The 25,399-nt window shown below is 50.5% G+C and overlaps 1 protein-coding gene across 12 annotated transcripts in view; it reads right to left on the reverse strand.

Moving 5' to 3' along the window:
* Positions 1-1,486: 1,486 nt before the first annotated feature.
* The window catches only part of CRACR2B (calcium release activated channel regulator 2B), a 43,078-nt gene continuing 19,165 nt past the window's right edge, over positions 1,487-25,399 (reverse strand). For 10 of the 12 annotated variants that reach the window (XM_084521116.1, XM_084521119.1, XM_084521125.1 and 7 more), the window contains 17 exons: positions 23,923-24,034; positions 21,553-21,721; positions 19,221-19,367; positions 18,776-18,866; positions 18,552-18,644; positions 14,717-14,904; positions 13,974-14,045; positions 13,381-13,435; positions 9,404-9,483; positions 8,612-8,773; positions 7,202-7,493; positions 6,925-7,066; positions 6,605-6,686; positions 4,635-4,749; positions 3,234-3,341; positions 2,828-2,904; positions 1,487-1,982 (listed from right to left, as the gene is read on the reverse strand). In XM_084521116.1, coding sequence (XP_084377242.1) covers positions 1,898-1,982; positions 2,828-2,904; positions 3,234-3,341; positions 4,635-4,749; positions 6,605-6,686; positions 6,925-7,066; positions 7,202-7,493; positions 8,612-8,773; positions 9,404-9,483; positions 13,381-13,435; positions 13,974-14,045; positions 14,717-14,904; positions 18,552-18,644; positions 18,776-18,866; positions 19,221-19,367; positions 21,553-21,721; positions 23,923-24,034 — 2,070 coding nt within the window. In that variant the 3' untranslated portion in view covers positions 1,487-1,897. Of the gene's footprint in view, positions 1,983-2,827; positions 2,905-3,233; positions 3,342-4,634; positions 4,750-4,773; positions 5,017-5,389; positions 6,687-6,924; positions 7,067-7,201; positions 7,494-8,611; positions 8,774-9,403; positions 9,484-13,380; positions 13,436-13,973; positions 14,046-14,716; positions 14,905-18,551; positions 18,645-18,775; positions 18,867-19,220; positions 19,368-21,552; positions 21,722-23,922; positions 24,035-25,399 lie in introns of those variants that run through there. The other 2 variants (XM_084521117.1, XR_014693597.1) reach the window with 2 other exon arrangements.

The raw sequence follows: 25,399 nt of genomic DNA on the forward strand, positions 1-25,399 counted from the left end.
TGAAAAAAAACTCTTTCAACACAACCATTTGCAAGACAGCATGTCTTTATTGTCTGCACTCTGCTTGCACACTAAGAAAACATACTTAAGGTTATACTCCAAAAAAAAAAAAAAAAGGGGTAGTTCTTTGTTTTTACTGTAGTATGACAACACCGATGATGGTAATACACACAGTGTCCCATCCTCGTGTGCCAGCTACATTTCACTCCTTTATCTTTCATGTGCTTTGCACGCAGCGTGGGGGGGTGCACGTTCAGACCATGTTAGCAGCCTGGATGCTGCTCTCTTCCTTCTGCAGCAGCTTCCCAAATCCCGCTGGGATGCTGCTGCAGTAAGTAAATGTTGGCGTTATTGATGTGCCTGGACCAAAAACACCAGCTCTCGGTGCCGCTTCCTGGTCTCTGCAAGGCATGTGTGCAGTTAAACCCACCAGCTGTACAACAGCATGAGCCCCAGCCAGCCAGCAGCAAGGACTGAGCAGAAACGTAATACATTTTACCTACTCCTACTCCTTTTAATCAGGAATCTGGCTCTTCCAGAGAGAATCTTCCTCTTTGCTTTCAGGATTAAATGGCAAAGGGAGGAACCCTGGAAATTCTTTGTAATGCTGATGGGCTGTAGGTGACTCAGAGCACATCGCTGCCTGGGACGTTCCCAGAAAAACTTGTGCCATAAACAGACATTCGGGGTCAGAGTAAATGCCTTATCCCCAGAGAGGAAAGCTGCATTATCATGGCGTGTGCCCAAGATTTCAGTCACATGCAGAAACGGGTTCAAGGAGAAACCCACAAGGCATTAAGAGCAACGGAGCTGTGAAACAGAGAAAGCATCACACCCCAAAGGACACAGGGGCTCCATGCCCAGGCACAGCAGCAGCTATGCAGCGTCCCACAGAGCCAGAGCAGCCGAGAGGAGCATGTGCAGGGCCAGATCCTACCTCAGCCCTGCTCTTGCTTGGGCCCTTAATAAGGAAAGGGAGGAAAAGCTCCACTAGGTACGTTTCACAGCTGAGGCGGCTCCAGGCCATGTATGTATTGCGGATATGTCAGCTCCTACCCGCTGGAGACCTTTCAGGAAAGGATAAGAGAATGGGAGGAAGCAGGCGGCACGCAGCCATAAAACAGGCTATGTATGGCCCCGCTAGGTACAGCACAGCGCCTGCAGTAGGTGCCAGCACCACAGTCACACACGAGCCTCAGGGCAATGCTCAGTGTCCTGTAAGCAGCACGAGAAGGAGGGTAGCAAAGCGAGGAAAGGCGCTGGGATGAGTGGTTTTACCAGCTCATAATGTGTCCGCACATGGAATCAGTTAACTACAGAGGTGGCAAGTTAAAGCAAATTTCCCAGCAAGTGCGGGGCCTGATTCAGATCCTGCAGGGATGGACAGAGGCTTTCCCAGTGAGCTCAGCAAGCTGTCAGCTGGGCTCTGCTCCGACAGAACCGAGGGGAGGAGGATGCTCTGAGACAGAAGGATTACTACCTAGAGTTAGCCCAAATTTAAAATTCTCTCTTTATTTCTTACACTAAAAAAATCCATTTAACACAGCTCCCACTGCACCCTCCATGCTGTTGCTAGGCCACAATGCCAGAAACAGAAGGAAACGGCATTTTACATGGAAGTGACCACTCTGGACAGAAGGTGCAGCTTGTGCCAAGACTAGCCCAGTTCCCCCGAGAAAGCAGAGACCAGGGCTGTGTGAGAGGTGGGAGATGGAGCAGTACAGATCACACGCATATTTTGGCCTGATTTAGTGCCTTGAAATTCCCAGATGGGGAAAAGCTGCGGCTCCCCTAAATCTCTGCAGACCCAGTACCATCGGATTCAGCTTGCTCCGAAGGAATCCCAGCTTCACGAACTGGCGCTGACACGCGTCTCTTGCTGACATGTCGATGTGCCTTACGTGCAGCACCCCCTCCTCCTGCTGACATCTTCCAGCTGCAGGGCATTCTCCCTCTGCCTGTCTTCCTGTGCTGTCAGCAACCTGCAACAAGCAGCACGGATCAGGAGCACATCAGACTGCTCAGCTACTCCTGCTGTGGCACCTGACTGCGCTCCTTGGCCATCATCCAGGGCCAGTTAGGATTGTAAGAAGGGAGTGGACCAAAGACTGAGCTTCCCTGGGAGCTGGGCTACATAAACCACACACGCAAAATGAGCACGAAGGTGTGTGCTATGGGGCACATCATTTATCCGTCTAAGTAAATCATCCCAGTTAATAAGCAGCCAAATCCTGCTGTGAACTAAACAGTTGTCACAGCAGGAGAGGGAGGGATAAAAGAAAACAAAAGGATATTTTTCTCACAAGATTTCAAAGAATTTTTCAAAAACACTTGCTTCTTTAAAAACTAAAAATCTTAGTGCAAACCTCCTTCAGCCTTACAAAGTGTCCCCCTTAACCTTATCTTATCCTTAGCAAGAAAAATGTTACTCCCAAAATATCACAGTCTCTGTAATGCTTAGTAAGGAAGAACCCCTCCGCCCTCCCCAGAAGCACGTGTGGATTGCAAAGTGAAAATGCCAACTTAAGATCTGGGATAGCACACCCAGGTTTTGTGATGCAGTGCTCAGATTCAGCTCCTGATTTTTCACCAGGCAGCTCCACCAGAGGAAGGTTTGTATGTGACGATGTCCAGCCTATGCCTGGTGCTCTCCAGCCACAGAAGATTAGGGCCCTGGAGTCAGCGGGGAAGAACTTTTTGCTCCAGGTGCTTTTAGTGCCATGGCAAAGTCAGTCTGACAGCGCCTCTCCTTGCCTACTCCCTAGGAGAGCCCGCACCAGAGACCTACAGCCGGGGAAATACCAGGGGGGCTGCTCCCGTTACTGACCTGGCCATGTGCAGCATGGGCTCCATGATGTTATAGCCGGTCATCGCGCTGCACTCGTAGAAGACAGCCTTGTATTCCTGCCAGGGAGCACAGCACAGCACGCGCCCACTCAGCCGCCAGCTCACCGCACCGTGCACCCGCAGCCCCGGGAGCTGGCCCACCCTCAGCACCAGGGTGCACCGCGGGGGTCCGCGGGTGGGAAAGCAGCCGCATGCCCTCCCCTCAGGAAAAAAAAACAACACTAAACATCCCTGCAAGGAGGCACTGAGCTTCAAGAGTGCCTCGGTGCGTGTTTGTGTAGGGGCAGGGAGGGAAGGCACCGCACTGGGCAATGTCCCCTGGTTGCTCTGCTCCCAGCTGCAGGGCGGCTGCCGGGCAGGAGGAGCAGGGGAGCACAGAGGCACACCTTCGCCAGCCGTTCCCCCTCCACCCTGGGGACGTGCCGGGTCTCCCTCTGTGCGGCATCCATTTTATTTCCGAGCAGAAAGACCACAGCTCCGTCCTCGATACCTTCCTGCAAAAGAAACAGAGCAAAGCACCCCGGGGACTCGGCTGAGGGACAGAAATATCTCGAAGCAGATCCTGCTCCAGCTCATGCAAACAAGAGCTCTGCCACTGCCTTCAGTGGCAGCAGGATTAGGGGCCCTGAAGGAGCTGCCAAAATGTTCCCTTCAAGCACATTAAGGGGACGTTCCTCAAACAGCCCCAGGGACTTGTGGAAGGAAGCTTAAACCATGGGAATGTATTTCAAATGTTTGGTGTGTGCCGCCGGGACGCTGAGAGAGGGGAGGCAGGGAATAAATTCTCCTCTGGGAAATAAGAAACCCAAAGAAAAGGCCAGCAGCCTATAGGGCAAACTGCATTTAAGACCAGGCGGGACTTCTGTCCTATTTTTTTTTTCTGTCTGTGTAGTGCTATTCATCTGCCATGCTGTTCTAAGCTCAGCCATCCCTTGCTGAAAACCCTCTGGCCAAGTTGTGAGGGGCTGAGCAGCTTCCAGCTCTTACAGTCTCTGCAGGAACTTATTTCTTGGTGATTCCTGGAGCCCCCTACCTTTGGTTAAACTCCCTACAGCTCCATCACCAGAGTAAGCCTGCAGGATGGGGCTGGAAGTTATTTCCAAATCTGACTGCCCTGGATGACTTACAGTACCTGAAGACTTTAGGTTTCAAAGCAAGAAAAATACTAAGATGGGAGAAAGAAAGGAGAGGTTATTAAAGGTTACAGAGTTGGGGTGCTTTGATTCTCTGAGTGCTCATTTTAACCTTCCTGAAAGGAGCCTGATTTTCAGAGCCTAGTTTTGAAAAATCTTAACCCTTGATCTTTTAAAGTCCAAAGAAATAGATTTTTTTTTTCTCCCCCAGCAGGCCTGTGAAAGTTACAGTACTAGAAGCCTCCAACCTATGCTTATTTATTCCATTTAGGACTCAGTTTTTGAGACTTAACATGATGCAAACAAAACCAACTCTTGACTATTTCACAACATATTTAAATTATACAGAGGTATTTTTGTCTCTGCTTGCAGAGACGAGCCACAGATGAATGCTTTCTGATGAGAGTTTGCAGGTAAAAATGGGTGGGATTACCAGAGCATTGAAACAGATGCTGCCACTAGCTTTGTGGTACCTTCAACAAGTCCCATACCATCACAGTCAGCACCCGTAACATCTGCTTCTACAATTCCTCTTCCCAAGGCCACCAGGACTCCCCGAGGCCCCCCGAACACTGCTCCCACCCTCACTGGAGCGAGAGCAGGGGCAGGCAGCGGCAGCAGGGCCAGCAGTGCCAGCCGAGGCACCGCTCTCACCTGGACGCTGCTCATCCAGTTGCGCACCGCCGTGAAGGAGCACTCGGCCGTAACGTCGTACATCACCAGAATGCCATCCGCCTTCCGGAAATACTGCTTGGTGATGCTGCGGAACCTGAGCCCGACAGAACCACAGGCACCCTCAGAAACGGGAAACACACCTCAGAAACAGGAGGAGACTATCTGGCTTTCAGCGCAGGCTCCCTGCACGTGCGATGCGTCCCCAGGGGCTGGCGCACGCGGACTGGTGACAAATAGGTCAAGTCCGTGGGCCTCTGGGACCCCAGGCAGCCACGAGTGAGCAGGAGTCTTTCCCAACATGCTGTGCTGAGAAAGCAGGAAGGCAGGCCTTTCCAGATTAGGAAAAGAAACGCGGAAAAATCTGTTTAGGTGGGATAAGAAGAGGTAGTAACCTGTTAAAAGGGAAGTGGATGGAAAAAACGCGATCTTTCTCTAAAGTCTGGAAGATTCTGCAGACTAAGCTGTACCACAGAATAAACTATGCGTGCGTAATGTCTGCCCCAGTGTTGCCAAAACAGCAATTAAGATCTCAGCATCAGCACAGTCTGTTTCCAGTTTTTAAATCTACAAAGTGATGCTGCCATACATAAACTCAGCAGTTAGACACAATTTCCAGGAGAAACTCCCACCAGACATCCCCTTTGTCCTGTGGGTACCTGTTAGAACAACAGACTTGTATTTTGGGAATAAATTCCAACAATAAATAATAATAATAATAATAAAAAGCTTAAAACCTGAAAGCAGCTTGTGATAGGCCATGATACAATGTCACACTGCATGCAAACTGATGGAATTAAACGGAGCACGAGGATGAGATCTCAGCAGGCAGCTGTGTGTTTCTGCCCTGACCAGGATAACAAGCTCTCCTATTCCATTAAGAGCCAAGAAAACCCACAGCAAGTAGTGACCCTCCTGAACCCTTCAGCCGACTGCCTGAAGCCTGTTGTGCCTCCCTGTACTAAGGCCATGCCATTCTGGCAGCTGCCCCAGCTGAGAAAGCACAGGCTGTGTCTTTGGCAGCCCAGGTGCACCTCTGCAGCTACAGGACAGACTAAATGCTCCAGAGGAAACAAAATGCAGCATAAACTGGTCTCGGGGGAGTCACCAAGGAGCTCTCCCCTGCCCGCTCCAAGAAGTTCTGTCTCCTCCGTAGGATACACAGTCGGGCCCCTCCAGTCAGAATAATTCATATTTCTCTAGAGGTAAGGAAAGCTTTGGCTTCTTTCCAAACCTCCTCTTCAGTATCAGTGCTGAGCCAAGTTCTTTCCTGCAAGCACACATCTAAGACGTGCTAACGCTTCAGGGGCATACTCTAATGGATCTTCTGCAGAGCCAATATATTGAGTTTGGCCTCTGACGCAACCTGGCCTCAGTAAGCAGCCACGTTTCATGTCCTAACAACTTCCTGCTCAGCTTCAGCACTGAAAAAGAACACCACAGTAATCCTCCCAAATAGAAATCTTGATCTCTTCAGTGTGAACCTTGAGTTTGGAAGGAAGAGTCCACTTCTCAACAGAGCATCCTACAGGTCTAGCTGGCTGAGGCAGGCAGCACGGCCATTCTGCTGCCACAGCTCCGGACTGCCGTGCCTCCAGCTGCCTCCCAAAGGCCTGGTCCGTATTGAGCATAAAACACCCAACGCTTCTTCTTGCCAGGCTCTGAGGTTGGCAGTTCCCTTGCAAAAGCTTTTGATCTTAAGCTTCAAAGTACATCCTAAATAAAGTATAATTTACACAGAGGTAGTGGTGGGCCTGCGTGTCTAGCAGCGGGTGAGTGAAGCGCGTCCTCTGCTACTCTGACCCTCTCCAACAGGTGACACCTTCTAGTGGTGGCCTGTGCTTCTGAAATCATTTTCCTAGGGACTGAATCCAGTGCACACATTCCTTTCCCTCTCCTCCTCTTTTCTACGCTGAGCCTGGCAGTGGGGAACCCTCACAGAATTTGCTTACCTTTCCTGTCCAGCTGTATCCCACAGCTGCAAGGCAACTTGGGTGTTATCCACCATCAGGCTCTTCACCTGGTAATCAATACCTGTCAGGGCGGCAACAACAATCATAAGACAGGGTGGGGAGAGAGCTGCTTGCCATTGCAAGGCCAACGAGCAAGATCAATGCTAGTTCAGGGAAACTGCCAGTTTGACCCAAAACAGGGAGAGGCACCACCTTTACTTTTAAGGGTAGAAGTTGTCTGGGCTAAAATGATGGAAAAGAAGACCATGTCCAGGCCAACTTCCCCGTTACTCGGATGAGGCAGGAAGCCTGTCACGTACCGATGGTTGCGTTGAGTTCAGCCCAGAACCTGTCGTAGCAGAAGCGGTGGATGAAGGAGCTCTTACCAACGCCGGAGTTCCCTACAAACACCACTTTGAAGATACGATCCGGGGAGCAACTGGCTGGTTCCAGCACCTGGAGCTGCAACAGGAGAAAGGGATGCGCTTTTGAAAAGCCCAGCTATGGACTGTGCTTTGGTTTAGGTGCTAAATCACAACAAAAACATTAATTGTGCTACAAATTTATGGAGGCTGAACCCCAAGCAGTCAGACTCACCCTGGTTTCGGTGCCCACAGGCTGTCCTCTAGGAGACAGTGGAGCATCATCCAATCCATCGGCATTTCTTCTACAGCCAGCATCACCCTTCAAAGCCACCTTCAGCCTCTCAGCATCTGCTGCCACCGGCCACTCCTTGGCTCTGCCGCTCTCCCCAAAGCTCGTGCTGCCTCCTTCTCCTGCCCTCAGCCACGCCTCACTGCCTGGGAAGTATTTACAGCTCTTCCTGTTGGGTTCCTCCACTGCCATATCCACGGGGAAGGCGACGGGAGGGTCCGCAGAGGCCAGCTGTCTGCATTAAAGCCCAAAGGCACCAGAAATGGGGTTTGGAGGGGAGGAAGAGCAGGAGGAGGGGGCTGCCAATTCCCCAAACAACCAGCGTGATCCAATTAGCGCACACACTGCTTGCAGGAGCTCTGCTTCACACAAACACACACACCCCATGTTCCCTGGGACTCAGGCACCAGCAGCACCCCTGGGGGAAGAGACACAGCTCACTTGGGCCATGCTGTGCTCTTATCTGCTGACATATATTTCATTAATTTTAATAAAAATCCCTGCCTTCTGGATTTTTCACAGATCCTTTGCCTCTTACTTCCCCCAGTACTGAAAAATGAAGCAAAGTATACACAGGTAGCAGCGGAAGAAAGGTTTAAAGAACGAGCAAACACGAAAACAAGCCAGCAGCTCTTTGTACACGTGTGTTGCTGCCCTCTGCTGCAGGCCCACAGCTGTGCTGCACAAAGCAAAGCTCCAGGACTTGCACACAGTGCTGAAGCAGAGCCCTGCTGAGGCCAGGCAGCAGCAGAGCAAACTCAAACTGTTCCCACGTCGCTCCACCTGGCATTGAGTGCCATCAGGGAGCCATAACCCCAAAAAAAAACTTTTCTTTTTTTTTTTTTTTTTTTTCTTCTTCTTTTTTTTAAGCTTTCTGCCAGCCATGCTCATAACAGACCCCCAGGGCTCCTCTGCCCAAGACGTGGTGCTGTGCACAAGGGCAGGCTGATGCATGTGTCACGCAGTGGGGGCAGAGACATGGTAAGAGGAGGGACAGTCTTCAAATTACAGCTAGGAATAGCAGGCTTAAACCACTGCAAGCATTGCCAGGGAGCAAGGAAGCATCCTAACTCAGCCTTGGCTTTCTGTGGTTAAAGAACTAGAAGAAGGGAGCGAGAAGACTCAGAACTCAAAGGCTTTATCCACCAGGGATCTCCGTTATCTTAGCTAGACACCAGATTGCACTTGGAAGCAAAGAAGACAGAGCCCAAAGGCTTATTTCAGTCAGTCTGTCGAGAGGCAGCACATCCCACCTCTCTCTGTGACGTTTCCCCCTTCCTGCTGGTGCAGAAATCAAGGCCACCACTCCCTCTCGTGACTGTGCCCACACCTCACCAGGGCTGCAATATTCACCTGCTGCCAAGCCTGGGCTTTTGCTGTTTAATGGAGCTCATGTCCCTGGTCATCCTCCCTGCATCTCCCCAAATCTGGAGCTGGGCAGCTGGAGCCTCTCCCCACGGAGAACAGACCCATCCTCCTGGGCTCTGGGGAACGGTCCCCATCTTCCAGGGCCAGCTGGAGAGGCAGCAATGAGAGGCTGAGACTCAAAAGCCTCTTCAGGGAAGAAAGGGAAAGAAAAAAAAAAAAAGAAGGGGAAAAAAAAAAGGGTGTTTGGTCCATGCCTGCCGCTCGCCCAGCTATGAAGGAGCTCTGCCTCAGACCTAGCCCAGCAGCTCCCAGCTGGGGCTAAACAATCAGCCCTGCTCCACAGTTCAGCTGGTTTGCCATCAATCCAGGAGCCTGGAGCTCAGCTCTTACAGAACTGCAAGCACTGAGGGTGAGTTAAAGCTGGGACAAACTCTGAGCCTTGCCCCGTGTCTCCGGCTGGCACCAGGAGCAACTGGGAAGGGATGGGAGCCTTGCAGAGAGCTGGTGCGAAGGAGGGAAGCGTGCCACCTTCAGAGCCTGTTTGGGGCTGGCAGATGCTGGGGAGATCCAGCTCCAAAAGTCAGGCCACCACCACGTCTTTGTGTTTTTGTGTTCCCCGACGGCACCCTCAGGCCACGTCTCCCCCGTGCTCCCGCAGACAGACAGACAGACAGACAGCACCAACGTGGGACCAGGCAGGACACACGGACAGACCAACGGGGTGCTCCAGCGGCATGGAGCGACAGCAGGGACACGACACGGAGAGGCCCATCTAACCGTTTGACCGGCTTGTCGTCCTGCAGGGAGCTGCCTAGCACTGACCCGTTCTTCTGGAGGGGCTTTGTGCTCTGAGGCGCCTGGAAGTTGAAGAGAGAAGGGGTGAGGAGTGGCACTGGGACCGGCACCGCAGGCCGCCCCAGCTGAACCAGCTGCCTCGGGCGCAGGGCTGGAGCAGCGGCGGTGCCCCACAGGCTCCAGCAGACACCAGCACAGGGGTTGCTCCTCGCAGCTCAACTCACTGAACTCCTGCCAGAAAGCACCACTTTCCCCTCTGCAAAGAAGCCACCAAAAAAATGACGGTGTCTCGAGCTGTAGGAGCTGTAGCTTCCCTCTGTCACCCACAGCTCTCCTTCCTGTGGCTCACTCACCCCTGTGCATCACGGCTGATTCTCTCTTTCCCCACCTGCCTTTTTATAATGCTGGTGTTTGGTGGGACAGACCAGCCCTGTAATCCACAGGTACTCACCCGCAGCCGCACAAGTACGAGAGGAAAGAAAGGAGCCTGCTCTGCCTCACGCACTCGTCGCCACGCTTCGCTCCCACTTACCTCCCCGCGCTCCCTACAGCCACGCTCAGCGCCTTCCCGAGGAGGGGGGAGCAGAGCAGCTCTCACAGCCCTCGTCCCCCCGCTGCAGCAGCTTTCCCATTCCCAGGATCAAGGAGAAGCGATTTGCTGGGATCACACAGGGGAGCCTGTGGCGGAGCGAGGGCTGACCTGCCGGCTCTCCCCAGAGCCACACCAAAGCCTTGTCTCCCTTCTCATGCTCCATCCTAATTGCTCTGAATACCCCGAAAACACCAAGCGAGAGACAGAGCAGCAGGGTGCCACCACCCCGGCACTGGGAGCAGGGAGATGTGCTCCCTCTGGAAGCCTGCAGATTTCTGACACATCCTCCCAAGTTATTTTGGGGTAAAGGTGGAGAAAACAAAGGAGCCTACAGCCTGCCAGATCTGCAGCAGTTTTGAGGCGACCAAACGCCACAGGCAGCTCCTGCCAGGCCTGCCTTTGTGCTGCCCGCAGCCCAGGGGAGGACCATGGAGATTATTTCTTCAGTAAGCCCAGGCTCATTTTGAAAGGCAAAACCTGAAGAAGCTGCTTTGTGGGCCAGAACCCCCAAGGCACCTTTACCAGAGCGCAATTCAGCAAGAGGAGGCACTCTGGAGTCCCCAGAGGGACTCACCCAACAGGGAACTTAAAGGAAAAAAAAAAAATTACATAAGTTACATATAATAGTGGTGTTCAGGAACAGCCTGAGCCACAGAAGCTATCCAACACGGAGAGCCACTGTGCTGCAATGGTGTTTCTGGTCCAGCCAGCCAGCGGTTCCCCAGCAAGGATGGAGGAGGAAGTTTTTGGGGTCTGTGCTGGGAACAGCAGGTGTGCCCGAGGGCACTGTAGACCCACGGAAATGAGGAAATGGCATTATGGCCCACCTGAGGTTTGGCTGAGTTTCAGTCTTCAAGCCACCTACAGAGCAAAGGGACACCCAGGCAACCTGCTACGGCACTGCCCTACCAAGAGGGGAAGCGGCCGCCTGCGGAGTACCTACCTGGGGAAGAAAGGAGAAACAACGGGGGTGTTTTGCCAATGGTTCTGCCATGCTTTATTGGCCTGCCGCCTTTATGGAACATGTGGCTTGTCACAGCGATGGTAAAGGGACAAACACGACATCACAGCTGTACAACACACAGAGCGAGGCTTCCACAACGGAACAGCACACATGCAAGCATTTGGGATGGGAAAGAAAAAACAAATATATAGAAAAAAAGCATTTTCTGGTTTATTGGTGAAATACAAATGTACGTCCATTGCAGCCAAAGTTCCAAAGCACTCCTTGTGATGAGCAGATGTGAAATTTGCTCACTCAGGGCAAGACCTTTGTCAACATGCAGCACACAAGGGAAACTCCACAGATGGGTGGGTGCAAAACAGAACCCAGCAGTGGTTTGCACACAGGCAGAACAGCCACATGTCGCTATCTGTGACCCAGCCAGCGGGGCCAAACTGCTCCTCACCGTGCTGTGGGGCCGGGTCTGCCCACCCCGGCAAGGCCAGAAACTCTTATGAAGAGCAAGGTATTAGGCTGGGCACTGAGCAGCGCAAAGGAGCAGCAGCTGGGTCGCTGCCAGCCACGTGCAGCCCAGCGCCTCCTTCCAACCACTTCAAAGTCATTGCTATTAAAGATCCACTGTTTGACATCCCTTCATCTCAGAGAAATAACATAGCCCTTCCCAGCACTAAGAGAGGACATTAAGGCTTTATGTTTCTTTTTAGCTTGTGAAAGCACTGACAGTCTCTGCCAGAGCGTGTCACGCACTAGGGATCCACAGCAGAAGGCTGGACTCTCCTTTTTGCTGCTGCAAGAAGGATTGCTATTTCCTCTCCCTCTGACAGCGGGACAGGCTGGACAGCAGATCTTCTGCAGGTGCGTGACGACAGCAGCGTCTCTGCAATCCCCTGGAGCCCTGTTTTGCTGCAGACTGAAACGAGAATGGCCAACGAGATGTCCTGGCTGACAAAGGAAAAAACCTTATTCCAGTGCAGGCTTCATCTGCCAAGCATGACACAGCCATGCAAGATGAGCAAAGGTGGGAGCAGGAGTTGACCCTGCTGCTGCACCCCTGGTGCCAGCAGAGGAAGGAGAAGGTGGCTCCTCACCACGACTCTCTGCAAGGCCCTCTCTTGGGTCCACCTGCAGCTGTCGTGTTTCAGAGCAGCCCCAGGCAGGGCACAGCAGGAAAGCAGAAGAGAAGGAAGGGGAAGCAGACAAACTTGGCACACACAGGCACGTACCTGAACCATGGTCTCCACGGGGCACCCACCCACCCACGGGAACCCAGCAGCTGCTGAAGCATTACACATGGGAAGAGGAAGCCCTGGCACACACACACACACATGCACTCACATACGCTTACTGAGCAGCTTTAAAAATAAAAAAAATAAAAATCTTCCCTCGGATTGCAGAAACACACACAGGCACACGCACGCACACCTCACCTCCATCCAGAACAGTTACTGGAGTTATTTTCTACAGGTGCTTTTCTACTTAGAGATGAACTCCAGCCTCTCCCCCAGCAGCTTCCCCTCCGCAGCGTCCTGTCTCCTATCCAGGCACTCTCCCTGTGCTTCCTGTCTCGTTCCCTCGCACACCAGCCAGAAAAGTCTCTCAGCCTGCTGCTGCCTCTCATCACTGCAAGCCAGCTACTTCCAGGTCTTCATGTGCAGCGCGGTGGCACAGCCAGGAAAGGTGCACGGCAGCAGGGGTGGGTCCAAGATGGGCACAGAGCAGCCTCAGCAATGACATTTGTGAACAACAAGACTTTTTCATGAAAAACTAATAATTAAAAACAGATCACGTATTTGTACTCGTCTTGGAGTCTAGGAAAGGCCAGAGATGGCACTGCCAGTCCCAGACGTTCCCCAGGGCTCAGAGGCCCCCTGCTTTCTCCTAGCCCTCTGATACAAGGCTCGTTGCTGCACCTCCACCACAGGAGCTGCCGCAGGGGAACATCTGAACACACCTACTACGGACCCAAGGGGTCAGAGAAATTCTGAACCCCACTTTGCCCCTCCACCCCGGGTCAGCAGGCAGCACACCTGGGAATCCATCTTCTTCCTCACCACCACCCAGCTCCAGGAACGCATGCAGCTTCGCTCCCCTCCTTGCACGTGCCCGAATCCTGCCCAGAAGCACAGGCGCAGCACGTGCAGCAGGCAGCACGCGTTCAGCCCTGCCCGCGGCTGCGTTACAGTCACGAGCTAACATGCCTTGGGTTACACCCGGGCAGCTGGAAAGAGCAGCCAGCAGAGCTTGTCTCCAGAGGTGCCACGAAGTCTGTATAAGCACCACAGCAAAACTCGTGAGGTCAGGTCATTGTCCCCCGTGGAAGGGATAGGCCCCCAGGTGGTGACAGCAACAGCAGCAGATGAAAGGAGGGTGGTTGGGAATTAGGATTTTCTTTCTGAGACTAACCGGCTTCTTGGCTTCGAAAGTGTCTCGCTCATCTCGAAGTTTCTTGTTCATCTCTCTGCTCCAAAGGAAGACACAGGAGAGAGACAATGAAGCACTCCCTGAAAACGCGGTAAAGGCTGACATTTGAAAGCTAAATGGGAAGGGAACTCGGGGCACAAATACAGGTGCTCTTTATTGCTGAGCACGTTGGGATTTCCAAGCATCCCAGCTCAGGTAAAAGGCTCTGTATGCTACCCTTTAGTCAGCAGGGAAAACTAAATTCCTCAGCCGGAGGGATTACTCAGCAAAATAACACAGCCTGTGCCCTGCTGGAGCTGACCGGATTGCAACTGCTCTGTCAGGGCCTAGAAAAACAAGCAGTGTGAGCACTTGTCGAGTACACGCCCATAGCTTTCTCTGGGAGAAACCAGACCTCAGCACTGCCAGCGAAGCAGGCAGCCAACATGACAAGAAAGGCCAGCCCCCCACTCCTACCTCCAAAGTGGCCATCGGCCATGCCAGCCATTTGGGCTCCCCCGAGGAAGGAAGCAGGGTCTGGTCTGCGTCCCTGACGTGCATGAGAGCTCGACATCTGCATGCAGTCCTGTTCTTACCTGAGGAGCTCCAGCTGCCGAAGGAGGCTTTGCTTCTCTTTCTGCATGTTCTTGGAGACTCTGAACACATCCCTAGGTGACAGGAATTTAAAAGACATAAATCAATGGGGGAGGAGACGCAGAGATCTCTTTCTCAGGGACACAAGTGATGTTCACAAAGATTAGGGCCTGTCCCATGCCAGGAGAAGCAGCACTGCCATGGGAGCTGGGACCACAGCTCTCCCAGTCTCCTCCAGCATGAGGGCAGGGAACCCAGCTCCCCCTTCACACTCCAGTTTCCCCAGCTGTTAGGGATGGGAAGGATGCTCACTGCCAGCTGGGAGCGTAACATGCCAGTGTTGCAGCTGAGTATTATTAGATTAAGGCCAGAAGCAGGAACACAATTGGTTAGCATAGGGTCTGTAGGAACTTCACAGAAGCAATGATGAACTGGAAACAACAAGGAGGAGAAGCCTCCTTAAGGCCGAGGAACATTTGCATTTTTACAGGGCTTTTAAAGCCAAATATCAATGAAAATACTCGTTTCCCACTAAAGGCAGTGGGAAATAGCAGTAACGTACCCTTTTTTGGCCCATAGCACCACTGCACGTTACCTCTCTCCCTCAAGAAGAAACAGACAATCTCCTGGCAAGGCCAAGGCTTCTAATTAGAGATCCTTTTTCTTTAACTACTTGCACACTTTCCTTCTCTGCCTGCGTTCCTGCTCAGACAGCCCACACATCCCCTTCCCTGCCCACTCCTACCTGTCCTTCTGCTCTTGCTCAAGCTGGGCCTCTTTCTGGAGCTTCTGTAGCTGCCCCTTCACAGCCTCCAGCTCCCACTTGCTTTTCTCCAGCTCCTCCAGCAGGTTTTCGTTCAGGTGCCGGAGCCTTTCATTCTGCACACGCGTCTCCAGCTGCTCCGTGTTCAGAGACTGCAGCTGATGTTCCAGCTGTAACGGGAGAGGAGGAGGAAGAGGTGTCAGATAGAGAGAGGAAGGGCTCTGTGCTGCAGTCATGACTGTAAAAATAACCTGAAAGAGCAGACGTAAACGAGGCAGAAGGGAGGAAAACACAACTCAGGTCTACAACACCACCAGGGGTATCAAGAAGGTGAACTGGAAGCAATTATGTCTCATCAGTGCCAGCACTGGGGAGCAAGCAGCACGATTAGTCAGGCACAGCTAAGGAAGTGCTTCAGGCCGTGCAAGGAACTTGCTGCTATTGCAAAAATTGCTGCAGAAATCAGAGTGCAAATGGGGCTCAAAGGAGGACTGGAAAAATCAGGGTGGAGGCAGGGGTTACTGATGGAAGCATAGCTGTTGTAATGCATTGTCTGGTTTAAGGACTTCTAAGCCAAAAAAGGGATACATCTAGGTGTTGGGGCACGTCACACTGCTGACAGAAGGGAAGGTAAGTGACTGGGTGCCTTTTTCTACTGTTGGAGACTGAACCTTGGGCCAGAGGTGCTGTTTAAGTGCCACTGGGGCACAGTGCCACTCCAGACCGCACAAGACACCAGCACAAACAACAGGCCTGACTTGGGAAGTTCAAAGCCTGCTGCCACAAGTGATGTGAATCCTCGCAAATGGCTGGCGTAGTCTGGGAGAGAGCCCAGGGTGGATGCAGCAGCCCAGTTCTCTCGTCTCGGCTGAGCAGGGCATCGCTAGGAGGAACACACTGGCACGTCAGCATCCAGTCAGCCGTGCCAGCTAACCAGGGCCCTCTGCTGAAGTTGATGCTACGCAGGAATTGTGGTCCCCACAACCTGAACCGAACGCTCCGCTTCCACACTCACAATTACCCAGGCTGCACAAGCTGCCTGTTACTAAATGTTTTGCCCACGCACACAGACAAGTTTAGCCCTTTGAACACCATCTGTGACAACTTCTTACCACATAGACAGAAAGTCAGGCACTGTGAGATGCGATCTCACCACAGAGCAGGTACCCTTACGGAAATGGAAATCCATGAGTGCTTTAAGTCTGCTATATCCACACCTTCAGCTAGACTCTCTGAGGGAAAGGAAAGCATCATGCTGTGGACAAGATAAAGTGCTTTTCTCCTTCATACTGCTCTCTGCAAATGCATAGCTACAGCAGTCATGATCAGAGCTCACCCTTCCTATGTTCCTTGAAACACAAGCCCCACATCTCTCCCCACTGAGGCTTCAAGCACAAGTCATGCCCAGCTTTGCCTGGACAGCTCCAGTCCTTTGGACATCACGGAAAATTTGCGCCCAGCCACACATGCTGAGCAGTCAAATTCAGAGTAAGAAACAGCAACAGCAGCCCACAGCCTCTGGGTCTGTCGATAACCCAAAGGGCAGGCTTTAATTAAAACACCTGCCCCTCCCTAAGAACTCTCTGTCAGAAAGAGCTCTGGTTTTACGCTGTCTGTACTCAAACAGTACTGCAGAACAGCACGATCACAATACTGGTCTCACACCACAAGAGGGACCCGGCTATCCTTGTAGCTTGGCATGAGCCTCGGAGTTAAAGGCATCAGAAATGATCATTTGAGTAAGAAAGTCTCGACGTAGTCCCATATTCTGCCCTGAGCCATGCCACAAGGAGATACTATTTAGAAAGAACACGCCAGGACAGCCACTACGATCTCCATCCCCAGCACCTGCAGTGCTGGACTGGGGATGATAAGAATCTCCATCCCTGATTATTTCTCCTTTCCATGTTTACAGATTCCTGTCCATTAGTTTGTCCAACCCATTTTTGAACTGCGGATACTGCTTTCCTCTGCAACCTCCTGTGGTAAAAAAAATGCAGTTTTCTAGTCCCCTTGTGAAGAAGTATATTCTTCGAGACCAGTCTCCTACTAGTCTCACTGAGTGACCTTCACCTCTGCTGCTGTGGGATTTAGGAAATAATAGTTCCACGTGGATCTTATGTTTTATATATAATTATGTAATAATATGTAATTATATATAATAATACTGACATGTTTTATACACTACATTATACAATATAATATATAGTAATAATAATTATGTATAATAATATACAACACCACCCCGAGTCCGTAAAGCTGTTACACCTTCCCTCAGCCTCCTTCTCTCCAAAGTTAGGTTTAAGTTTTCCTAGTTTCTCCTCTTAAGGCAAATGCTCCATTTCCTTAATCCTAAGCAATTGTACCTTTATGTCTCAAGAATAATTCTCAGGGGTCCATCTTGGAGCTGGTGCTGTTTAGGGTCTATCAATGAGATGGACAGTGGGACTAAGCGCACCCTCAGCAAGTTTGCAGGTGACACCACGCTGAGCAGTGCAGGCGATCCAACAGACGGAAGGGATGCCATCCAGAGGGACCTGGACAGGCTGGAGAAGTGGGCCCACGTGAAACTAAGGAGGTTCAACAAGGCCAAGTGCAAGGGTTAGGGTTAAGGTCAAGTCATTGAGAGCAGCCCTGCAGAGAAGGACTTGAGGGTTCTGGTGGACAAAAGGCCCAACACGAGCCAGCAGTGTGAGCTTGCAGCCCAGAAGGGCAACTGCATCAACAGAGGGGTGGGCAGCAGGGGAGGGAGGTGATCATCCCCCTCTGCTCTGCCTTTGTGAGGTCCCACTGGGAGTGCTGCATCCAGGTCTGGGGCCCCCAGCACCAGAAGGATGTGGAGCTGTTAGAGCAGGTCCAGAGGAGGCCACGAGGATGCTCGGAGGCTGGAGCATCTCTCCTATGAAGAAACGCTGAGAGAGTGGGGGATGTTCAGCCTACAGAAGAGAAGGATACAGGGGGACCTTACTGCAGCTTTTCTGTACTTAAAGGGGGCTTATTGAAAAGATTGGAGGGTGACATTTTGCTCGGGCAGGGAGTGACAGGACAAGGGGGATGGTTTTAAACTACAAGAGGGGAGAGTTAGATTAGAGGTTAGGAGCAAATTCTTCACTCAGAGGGTGGTGAGGCCGTGGCACAGGCTGCCCGTAGAAGCTGTGGATGCCCCAGCCCTGGAGGTGTTCAAGGCCAGGTATCCAACTTGGATTCCTCCAATCACCAGCACCTTCCAAGTACCTCCCATGACTTGTTTCTGCTGGGGTCTTAGTTTTTCAAAGAAAGGAAAGACATCCAGAATGGACTATCACATACAAATGCACATAGCAGGGACAGAAAGCCAATGGAAAATTTCTGCTTTGATCTTTTCATTGACTGATTAATCAGTACGTCATCAGATGCTGAAATGCCAGTGTGCAGTACAAACAACTCAAAGCATCACAGAACTGTTCCCTCTGGGTTATTCTGGGGCAAAAGAAAAACTACAGAAATTTGGCTTTTGCATGTGCATACACAGCTTTCTTACACACCACAGAAGGCCCCAAATTCACAATTTCCAAGTCTCTACCCCTTTTTCCTTGCCAAATAAAGGCAAGGCAAAGTACAAGAGAAACCCAATCAGATAAGATGAGCAGCCAGGATGTGACAGGATGACACTTCAGCTGAGAACAAACCAATCCACTTCAACACTTTCAGGGACAGGCGACAACTAGACTAGCCACCACTAAGTGTCAGCTGATGAAAACCACCCTCAGACAGAAGAGGTCTTAACAGAAAGACAGTAGAAGGGGATATGCTTTAGAAAGGCTTTGGGTCCTGTTACCTTCTTCTGTCGGTAGAGAATTTTCTCCAGCTCCTGCTCTTTGCTGCGCAGCTCCTTTTGGAGCAGGTTACTCCTGTCATGTCTCAGTGCTTCCTGCAGAGGTAAAGACACACAGCTGCTGATGTAACACCCAGCACAGCTAAGAGCTGTTCCTTGGCCAGATGAGCCACCACCCCTGCTTCAGACCAGAGAAAGTTTGACTTCAGCCAAGAAAGACGAGGTACCTGGCAGATTATCCTCTCCCTTTCTGCTTTGATCTGTTGCTCCATTTCTTCATAAAGGCACCTGACTTCTCGGTCATGGTCTGTCTCCTTCCTACAAAAGGAAAGGTACATTGTCAGGAGAGAGAAAGAGAATGCAGAAAGAAAACAGGAGATGTGGTGGAAAGAGTTCTACTAACAGCTGTGCAGCATTGCCAAAAAGTTATCTGAGTGGGATTTTAACCAGACCAAACATTATGGGTGTGCACCGATGCAAAACAAAACTGTGGCAATTAAAACAAACCTGTGGCAATTAAGTCAAGATAAGGAGTCATTTTATTACAGCAAGAAAAGAGCCCATGTCCTGTAACCCAGTCTCCCCTTGTCCTTGAGGAAGAATGTAACACATGAAATTGCATCCAAGTACCAGCTGGTTCCTGGCAGCAGCTGGCCATGATGTTCTCCTTACCGCTTCAATGCCTGCTCCATGGACTCCTTCTCATGATTCACCTCCTTGATGTACGATGAAACACGCAACAGAAACTCCTCAAAGCTGGGTAAGAGCTCCGGGCGCTCCTTTCGTAGCCGAGCCCAAAGCTCCCGAACCTCGCTTGGACTGGAGCAAGCACACAAGAGAGAAGGAAAGCAAATTAATTTTTGTCATCTTCTGGGTTGTTACTCCAACTCCAATACACATTCAGGGGCTGACAGCCTGCCTGTGACCTCCTGCATTACACCACACAGCAAAGAGGAAGGGCAGACAGTTTCTGAGCGTGCACAGCAACTGAGAGCTACTGCAAAGTTAACAGGAAGGAGGTCAGCTGGAAGAGCAAAGGAGTTACCTAGAAAGCAGTTCTGGAATGATTGTTTTCCAAGCACTCAGTCATAACACATTTGGTGTTTAAACGAAGATTGAAAGAGATAAACATTCAGCAAGTTTGCTGTCAGCTGTGATCAAGCAGCAAACTCTCAGAGCCAGCACACATCACGTTGGTTTTATCATACCATGACTGTACTGGTGGGTGCTGCTGCCCTTGTTTGTTTGCTTATTCAGCAATTTTGGGAACTGAGGCACAAACAAAAGAAGCAAGTTTTCCAAGGTGTTGCATTAAGATTACGGAGGAAGCCCCAGAAATCCAAAGTCTTGTTTTTCTGAACCTGCAATAACAATTGTATTGTTTGGCATTTAGCTCATCACAACTGGTACACAGCACTTAGAAACTCAATCTTTCTCAAAGAGTCTCATAAGTCTCATGTTTGTTTTGGGGTTGTGTTTTTTTTACTTTTTTTTTTTTTTAATCCATGGATTACTTTGGAGAAACTACCTTGAAATGTACAAAACAATTATACTCATAGTCATTATCCAAATAGAAAGTTTTCTTTGCCTATGTATTTGTCTCCCTTAGTATTCTTCATGAAAAAAAAAAAAAAAGATTACCAAAAAGCCCTTGATTCCCTCTGCCACCACCACAAGATAGCCTCCCACTTTTGTCTCAAGTTGAAAAAAATTACTGACAGTTCTTCAAAACTTCAGATTTTGGATAACAGAAAATATTCAGCTCCATTAACACTCAAAGCCATTTATCTGTAGCAAAATCAGTGAAGATAGCTCAGATTCCTAATCTATCCCCAGTTAAGTTCTGGTTTTCAATAATTCCTTACAACTGGCTCGGCACAGAAGTATGATATGAAGTAGCTGTTGGACTCATTGCATAAACCTACAAGTAAGTGGTCGAAACAAAACACAGGGTAAGTCCTAACACACTTTAAGACCAGATGCTTCACAAACAGCTGTAGACAGCAGAAGCTACTCATCCAAAACAATAATACAGCCTTTCACAGTGTCATCCCATTCTTTGAGGCATAAAAGCTTCCCAGAAGTTTTCTTGAGAAGCTGTTTAGCATTAAAAAAAAAAACAGGTAGGTGTTCTGTATCACAATGAAAATGAAACAAAACAATCTGTTTCATGACAGACGATGCTCTACAAGCAGCAGAATCCTTGGCTCTCAGCTTCTGTCTCCAATCCTGTCTATCTCCTGTCCCTGTTGGGAGCAGGGCTGCTCCCAGCAAGCTGCTGACAACTGTTGTACTACGACACCTGAAAAAATAAAAGCCTGCCATGGATGCTGTTGGGCCACCCCAGCACCAGCAGGTGTGCATCAGTAAGAAGCAAGTATGGAGAATGTTTCACTCGGGAAGGCCCTAAAAAAATCTCTTGTGGTGTAGCAGCTGCATGACACTGGGGTCAGCAGACTCTGCCACTGCATGAGCACTGATATCAATTTTTAAGGCGCAGGTTTTTATTCCTTGCTCGTTTTAGCCTCTCACCGTTCTCAAGATCAGCCCAGCCCCAAGCAGCCCCTTGAGCACAGATCCTTCAGGCACGCCCTCAGAGCTAAGATTCTCTGGCCATGTGTGAGCAATCACACCCCCTTTTGGGAGAGACAGCACACACATCCTCCTTACCTTGTCTAACCCTCACAGGCTTCTTTTCATTTGCTGCGTGCGGATGAGTTTCCACATCAATTGCTACATGTTACAGCTGTGGTATTGAACTTGCAGTTTGGGAAACAGAGAAGCACTGCACTGAAAGTAATTTATAACCGATGAGAAAACCCAGACTTTACGGCATTTGTTACCAAGCATATGAAAACACGAGACAGCAAGACAGAAAACGCAAGCAGTAGTTCAGGGAGCAAGCAGCTCACTTCACCTCCTTGGTGTTCACTGGTACTTTCAAGTGTCAGCACTGCAAGTTCAAAACAGGACAGAAGTAGGGCCATGAGATTCTCCTACTTACTCTTCAAATACTTGGGCTGCTCCAAGCTGCTCCATCATGGAGCAGAAGCGTTTCTCTTCATCATCTGCTGGGTCCATATCATCTGACCAGCCTGACTCAAAGGTCTCCTCGTGACTGGAGCGATCTGTCCTTCCGGCCCCCTGACACAAGTCAATCCCTATCAGCTTTCCTGATGGAAGGAGAAGGGAAGAAGGAGAAAAAAAGGAGGTCAAATTAGATGTCACTTAATGAGCTGTTGTTCAAGTGGCAGCCCGACACAGCTCCACCAGAAGCTGCATGCATGCTGCTCTTGTAGAAGACAGCTCCTGGTCAGCAAAGAGCCTCCGCTCTGATGTCCTGAACGATGTGTCCAGTGTCCAGTCTTCGATGCTAGCACTGAGGCTGGCTTCCAGCCTGACAAAGGGCTGGTATGGCTCTGCTCACATCTGTGCTAGGATGATCTACCACCTTGGATCCTCCGCACGTGGAAGATGGCATTTGGTCATTTCACTGCTGCAGAGCGGTGCTGTGGGTGCGTTTGTCAGTGGTGCCACAAACTCCCTCTGGGACTGCAAGCCAGGCACCAAATAGCTCTGTGCCTCGGTTTCTCAGCTTATAAACAGTGGTGGTGGGAGAGCATCACCCTTCCCTCCTCATGTGCTACATCTGCTCTGATTCAAGCACTACAGGACGAGGACTGCCTCCTGCTAGGACTGCGTGGTGTCTGAGCAAAATGACCTTATCCTCTCGGCACCCCCTCCGGCCCCATCCCACGTATGTTCGGCTTCCAGCCTTCCAGATCCTGTTTCACGCTGAGACACTAATGCCATGAGAATTTCATGCTATGCAAGGCATGTGACAGGAACTGGTGCTGGGAACAAATTCTTAAAGAAACAAATTGAGTGAGCTTGTCCAAAACTCAGGACCTCATCCTGCACACCGAGGTCAGGCCTCCGTTAGCAGCCACCCTTCCATCCCAGGACACATCTGCTTGGATCCAAAACTGACATCCCAGCCACAGGGCCAGGAGCCAAGGATGTTCAGAGCATGGCTAAGAACATGAAGCTGCTCTACAGGGAAAATATCCCAAATCTGTGCACCTCCCATCATTTAACTCTACCACGTCTTGGCTCCAAACGTCTTCACCACATCCTCTCCGCTAACTACATATACTGTGAGAAGTCATCTGTAAAAAACAGTGCTGAGGTTCTGATGCAAGCTTTGTTTCCCTTTCTGTTGTCCCTCTGTGCTTGGATGCCAGGGATTGCATTCAACATACAGCAGGTTGCCCCACTGCACTTCCTCCTCCTCTTCCCACGTGGTCACAGCTCCACTGCACCCTGGGCATCTGCTAGAGACCTGCCAGGCTCAGGGCCGCTCCAGCCCAGCATAAGACACACATTGCTGGGGTCTGCAACACTTTTTCCTTCACGCTGGGAGTAATGCAGAGAGATGCAGAATCTAGCAGCCTCTCTCCCACTCTTAAAATGTGTAAAAAATCTAAAGCATGAGCAGGCAGGCCCCACTCCAGCTTAAAGCCTTGGACAGTTATTAAGGGGATGGACTTAGATTAGGCACTTTGGATGTCTACTTAAGAAAAGAATCATTATCTCTCATTAACTGTCTCACAGAGCTGGGAAAATTGAGGTAGGGAATAATTGGAAGATTGTTTTGACACCCCAGAAGGATCTCCCATCACATTGCTTTACATTGAACATTGTAAACTGATGCTCTTCTTGTTGGCTGTGCAGAAACACCCCGTAAGCTCTCAGAGGCCATGCAAGGAGCCCTCTGAAGAAGCAGAGCTGATGGCTGCACAGTTCCCAGCTGGAGCTCTCTCCCTTGATCTCCCCCCTGTATGCTCTGGAAGGATGACAGCAGGATGCCAGGGCAAATTCCTGAGCTAGAGGTCAGCCTGAAAAGGATCTCAGTGAGGCCAGCCCAAGGAATGACCATACGGAGAAGAAATGGAGAAATGAAGTGTTTTGCAATAAAGTGTTTTGCCCAGACTGGAGCAAATGTCAGGGAGCCAGGCTGCCAAGACAGGGTGGTACCTGATGAGTGGCTCTGTTCCAGGCTGAGACACAGCAACCAGCCAGGGTGGCCCAAAGGAAGATCTGGCCTGCTCTACCCACACTGAGGCAGGTACCCTCATGATGTCTGCCTATGGCTAGCACCCCAAACCCAAAAAAAACCCTGCTCAATCAGGATACAGCTACTACTCCAACAGTCCTGTACACACACCTGCTCCAGTGATATTCAGGTAACCATGGGGCACTGCTACGCATAACTGGTACAGCTTCAGCAGAAGCACTGCGCTTGCAGCTTTCTTGCCAGCATAAAAAAATCTGCAACAGATTTTTCCTTCCTCTTTCTCTGTGCAGTCCTTACCCAGCCCCATGCTGAACTCCACAGGCGTCAGGTATCCATTATTGTTCTGCTCCAAGCTGTCAAAAACAGTCTCCAGCTGCTCAAGCGTTAGGGGGAGTTCACTCTGAAGCCGCTGCAGAGAGAAAAAGAGCGAACAAAATGAAGGCATGACGCAAGGCTTCCCCGTGACCTGCTCTGTCTCTGCTGGACCCAGCTTTCTGTGCCCTGGCTCGGATGAGACAGTTTGGGGTGTGCCTGAGTCACACCACAAGCGCCCGTTTGAGCCCACTGATAAAGCTCTCCATCACCTGGTGATCCAACCAGGCCTGCAGAGAGAGCTCCAGGTTCTGTTGTTTGAAGGGAGCTCATCCCTCTTCCAGCCCCACTTCAGCCTCCAGCTCACCACCTGTCCCAGCCCAGCCCTGCCCAGGCTCTACCCAAGGGTGGCTGTGCCTTCTGCAGACACTGCTGCTCCCAGGGAGCTCCGTGGGCACATCAGGTCCCAGCTCCACCTCTTCAGCCAGAAAGGGGGCACAGACTGGTGATCTAGGACTCAGGGTGTCTGCGTTCAGCTCCTAGCTCTTGCAGGAAACCTTGCAGATCACAAGCAAAACGTTCAGTCTGTAGCAGAGAGTTAGCTTCCTTCTGTCATCTGTCTGTTGGGATTGCATCATTATTCCCGCTACGCAGACAAGGAACAGAGAGATTTCCTTTTGTAATACATGTGCAGAGTACACAGTGCCAAGGGGTTTCCAAAGAAGCTTCCAAATAACATGAGGTCTGGGCCAAAAACCCATCACGATCCGTTAAAAACTCAGCTTTAGATAAAGCTTAAGAAATATTTATTAACGTCAGTATACAGAATGAGGCATCACACAACCCATGAGTCAAAAGTCAAACCAGGATTTGTTTACTAAACTGGACTTGCCAAATGTTAATCAGAGACTGAGAAAGAGATGGGACAGGAGAAAAACAGCCCACATGTAACCTTCCTGATAAAACGTTAAAGCAAAAAGCACAAAGAAAGCGAGATTCTGTTAACACGGGCTGTTTTGAACAAAAAGCAGCAGAATGTATTATACGAGAGCAAAAAAATATTCAGGCTTAAAGAGAATGTCTGAGATAAGGCTTCAGCTATGTTTGAGACAAAAACAAAAGTTAGAGGGCTTTTTTGTTGTTGTTGTTAAAAGACTGGTGGGCTTGTTGTTGTTTATAGTGGTGTTATTTTGTTTTTTAAATAAACCAAAGATTTTTTCCCCAGATTTCCCATCCATCTCATGCTTAACGTTTGTAGGATCTGTTGCAATTTTTTTAATTATATGCATTCCTTACAAACTTGGGATTGCAGTCCCAGGAATTCCCAAGGGGTACACGGCCTCCCCAGGAGTTTTGGCAGCCAGCTGTGGCAGAGCCTGTCTCGCAGGGAGGCAGACACGTGCACGCCCACGCCTGCCGAAGGATAAGATATGCCACGTTCTCCCCCCTTCTGGCCACCCAT

Source organism: Aythya ferina, assembly GCF_964211825.1.
Source record: "Aythya ferina genome assembly, chromosome: 5".
NCBI lineage: Eukaryota > Metazoa > Chordata > Aves > Anseriformes > Anatidae > Aythya > Aythya ferina.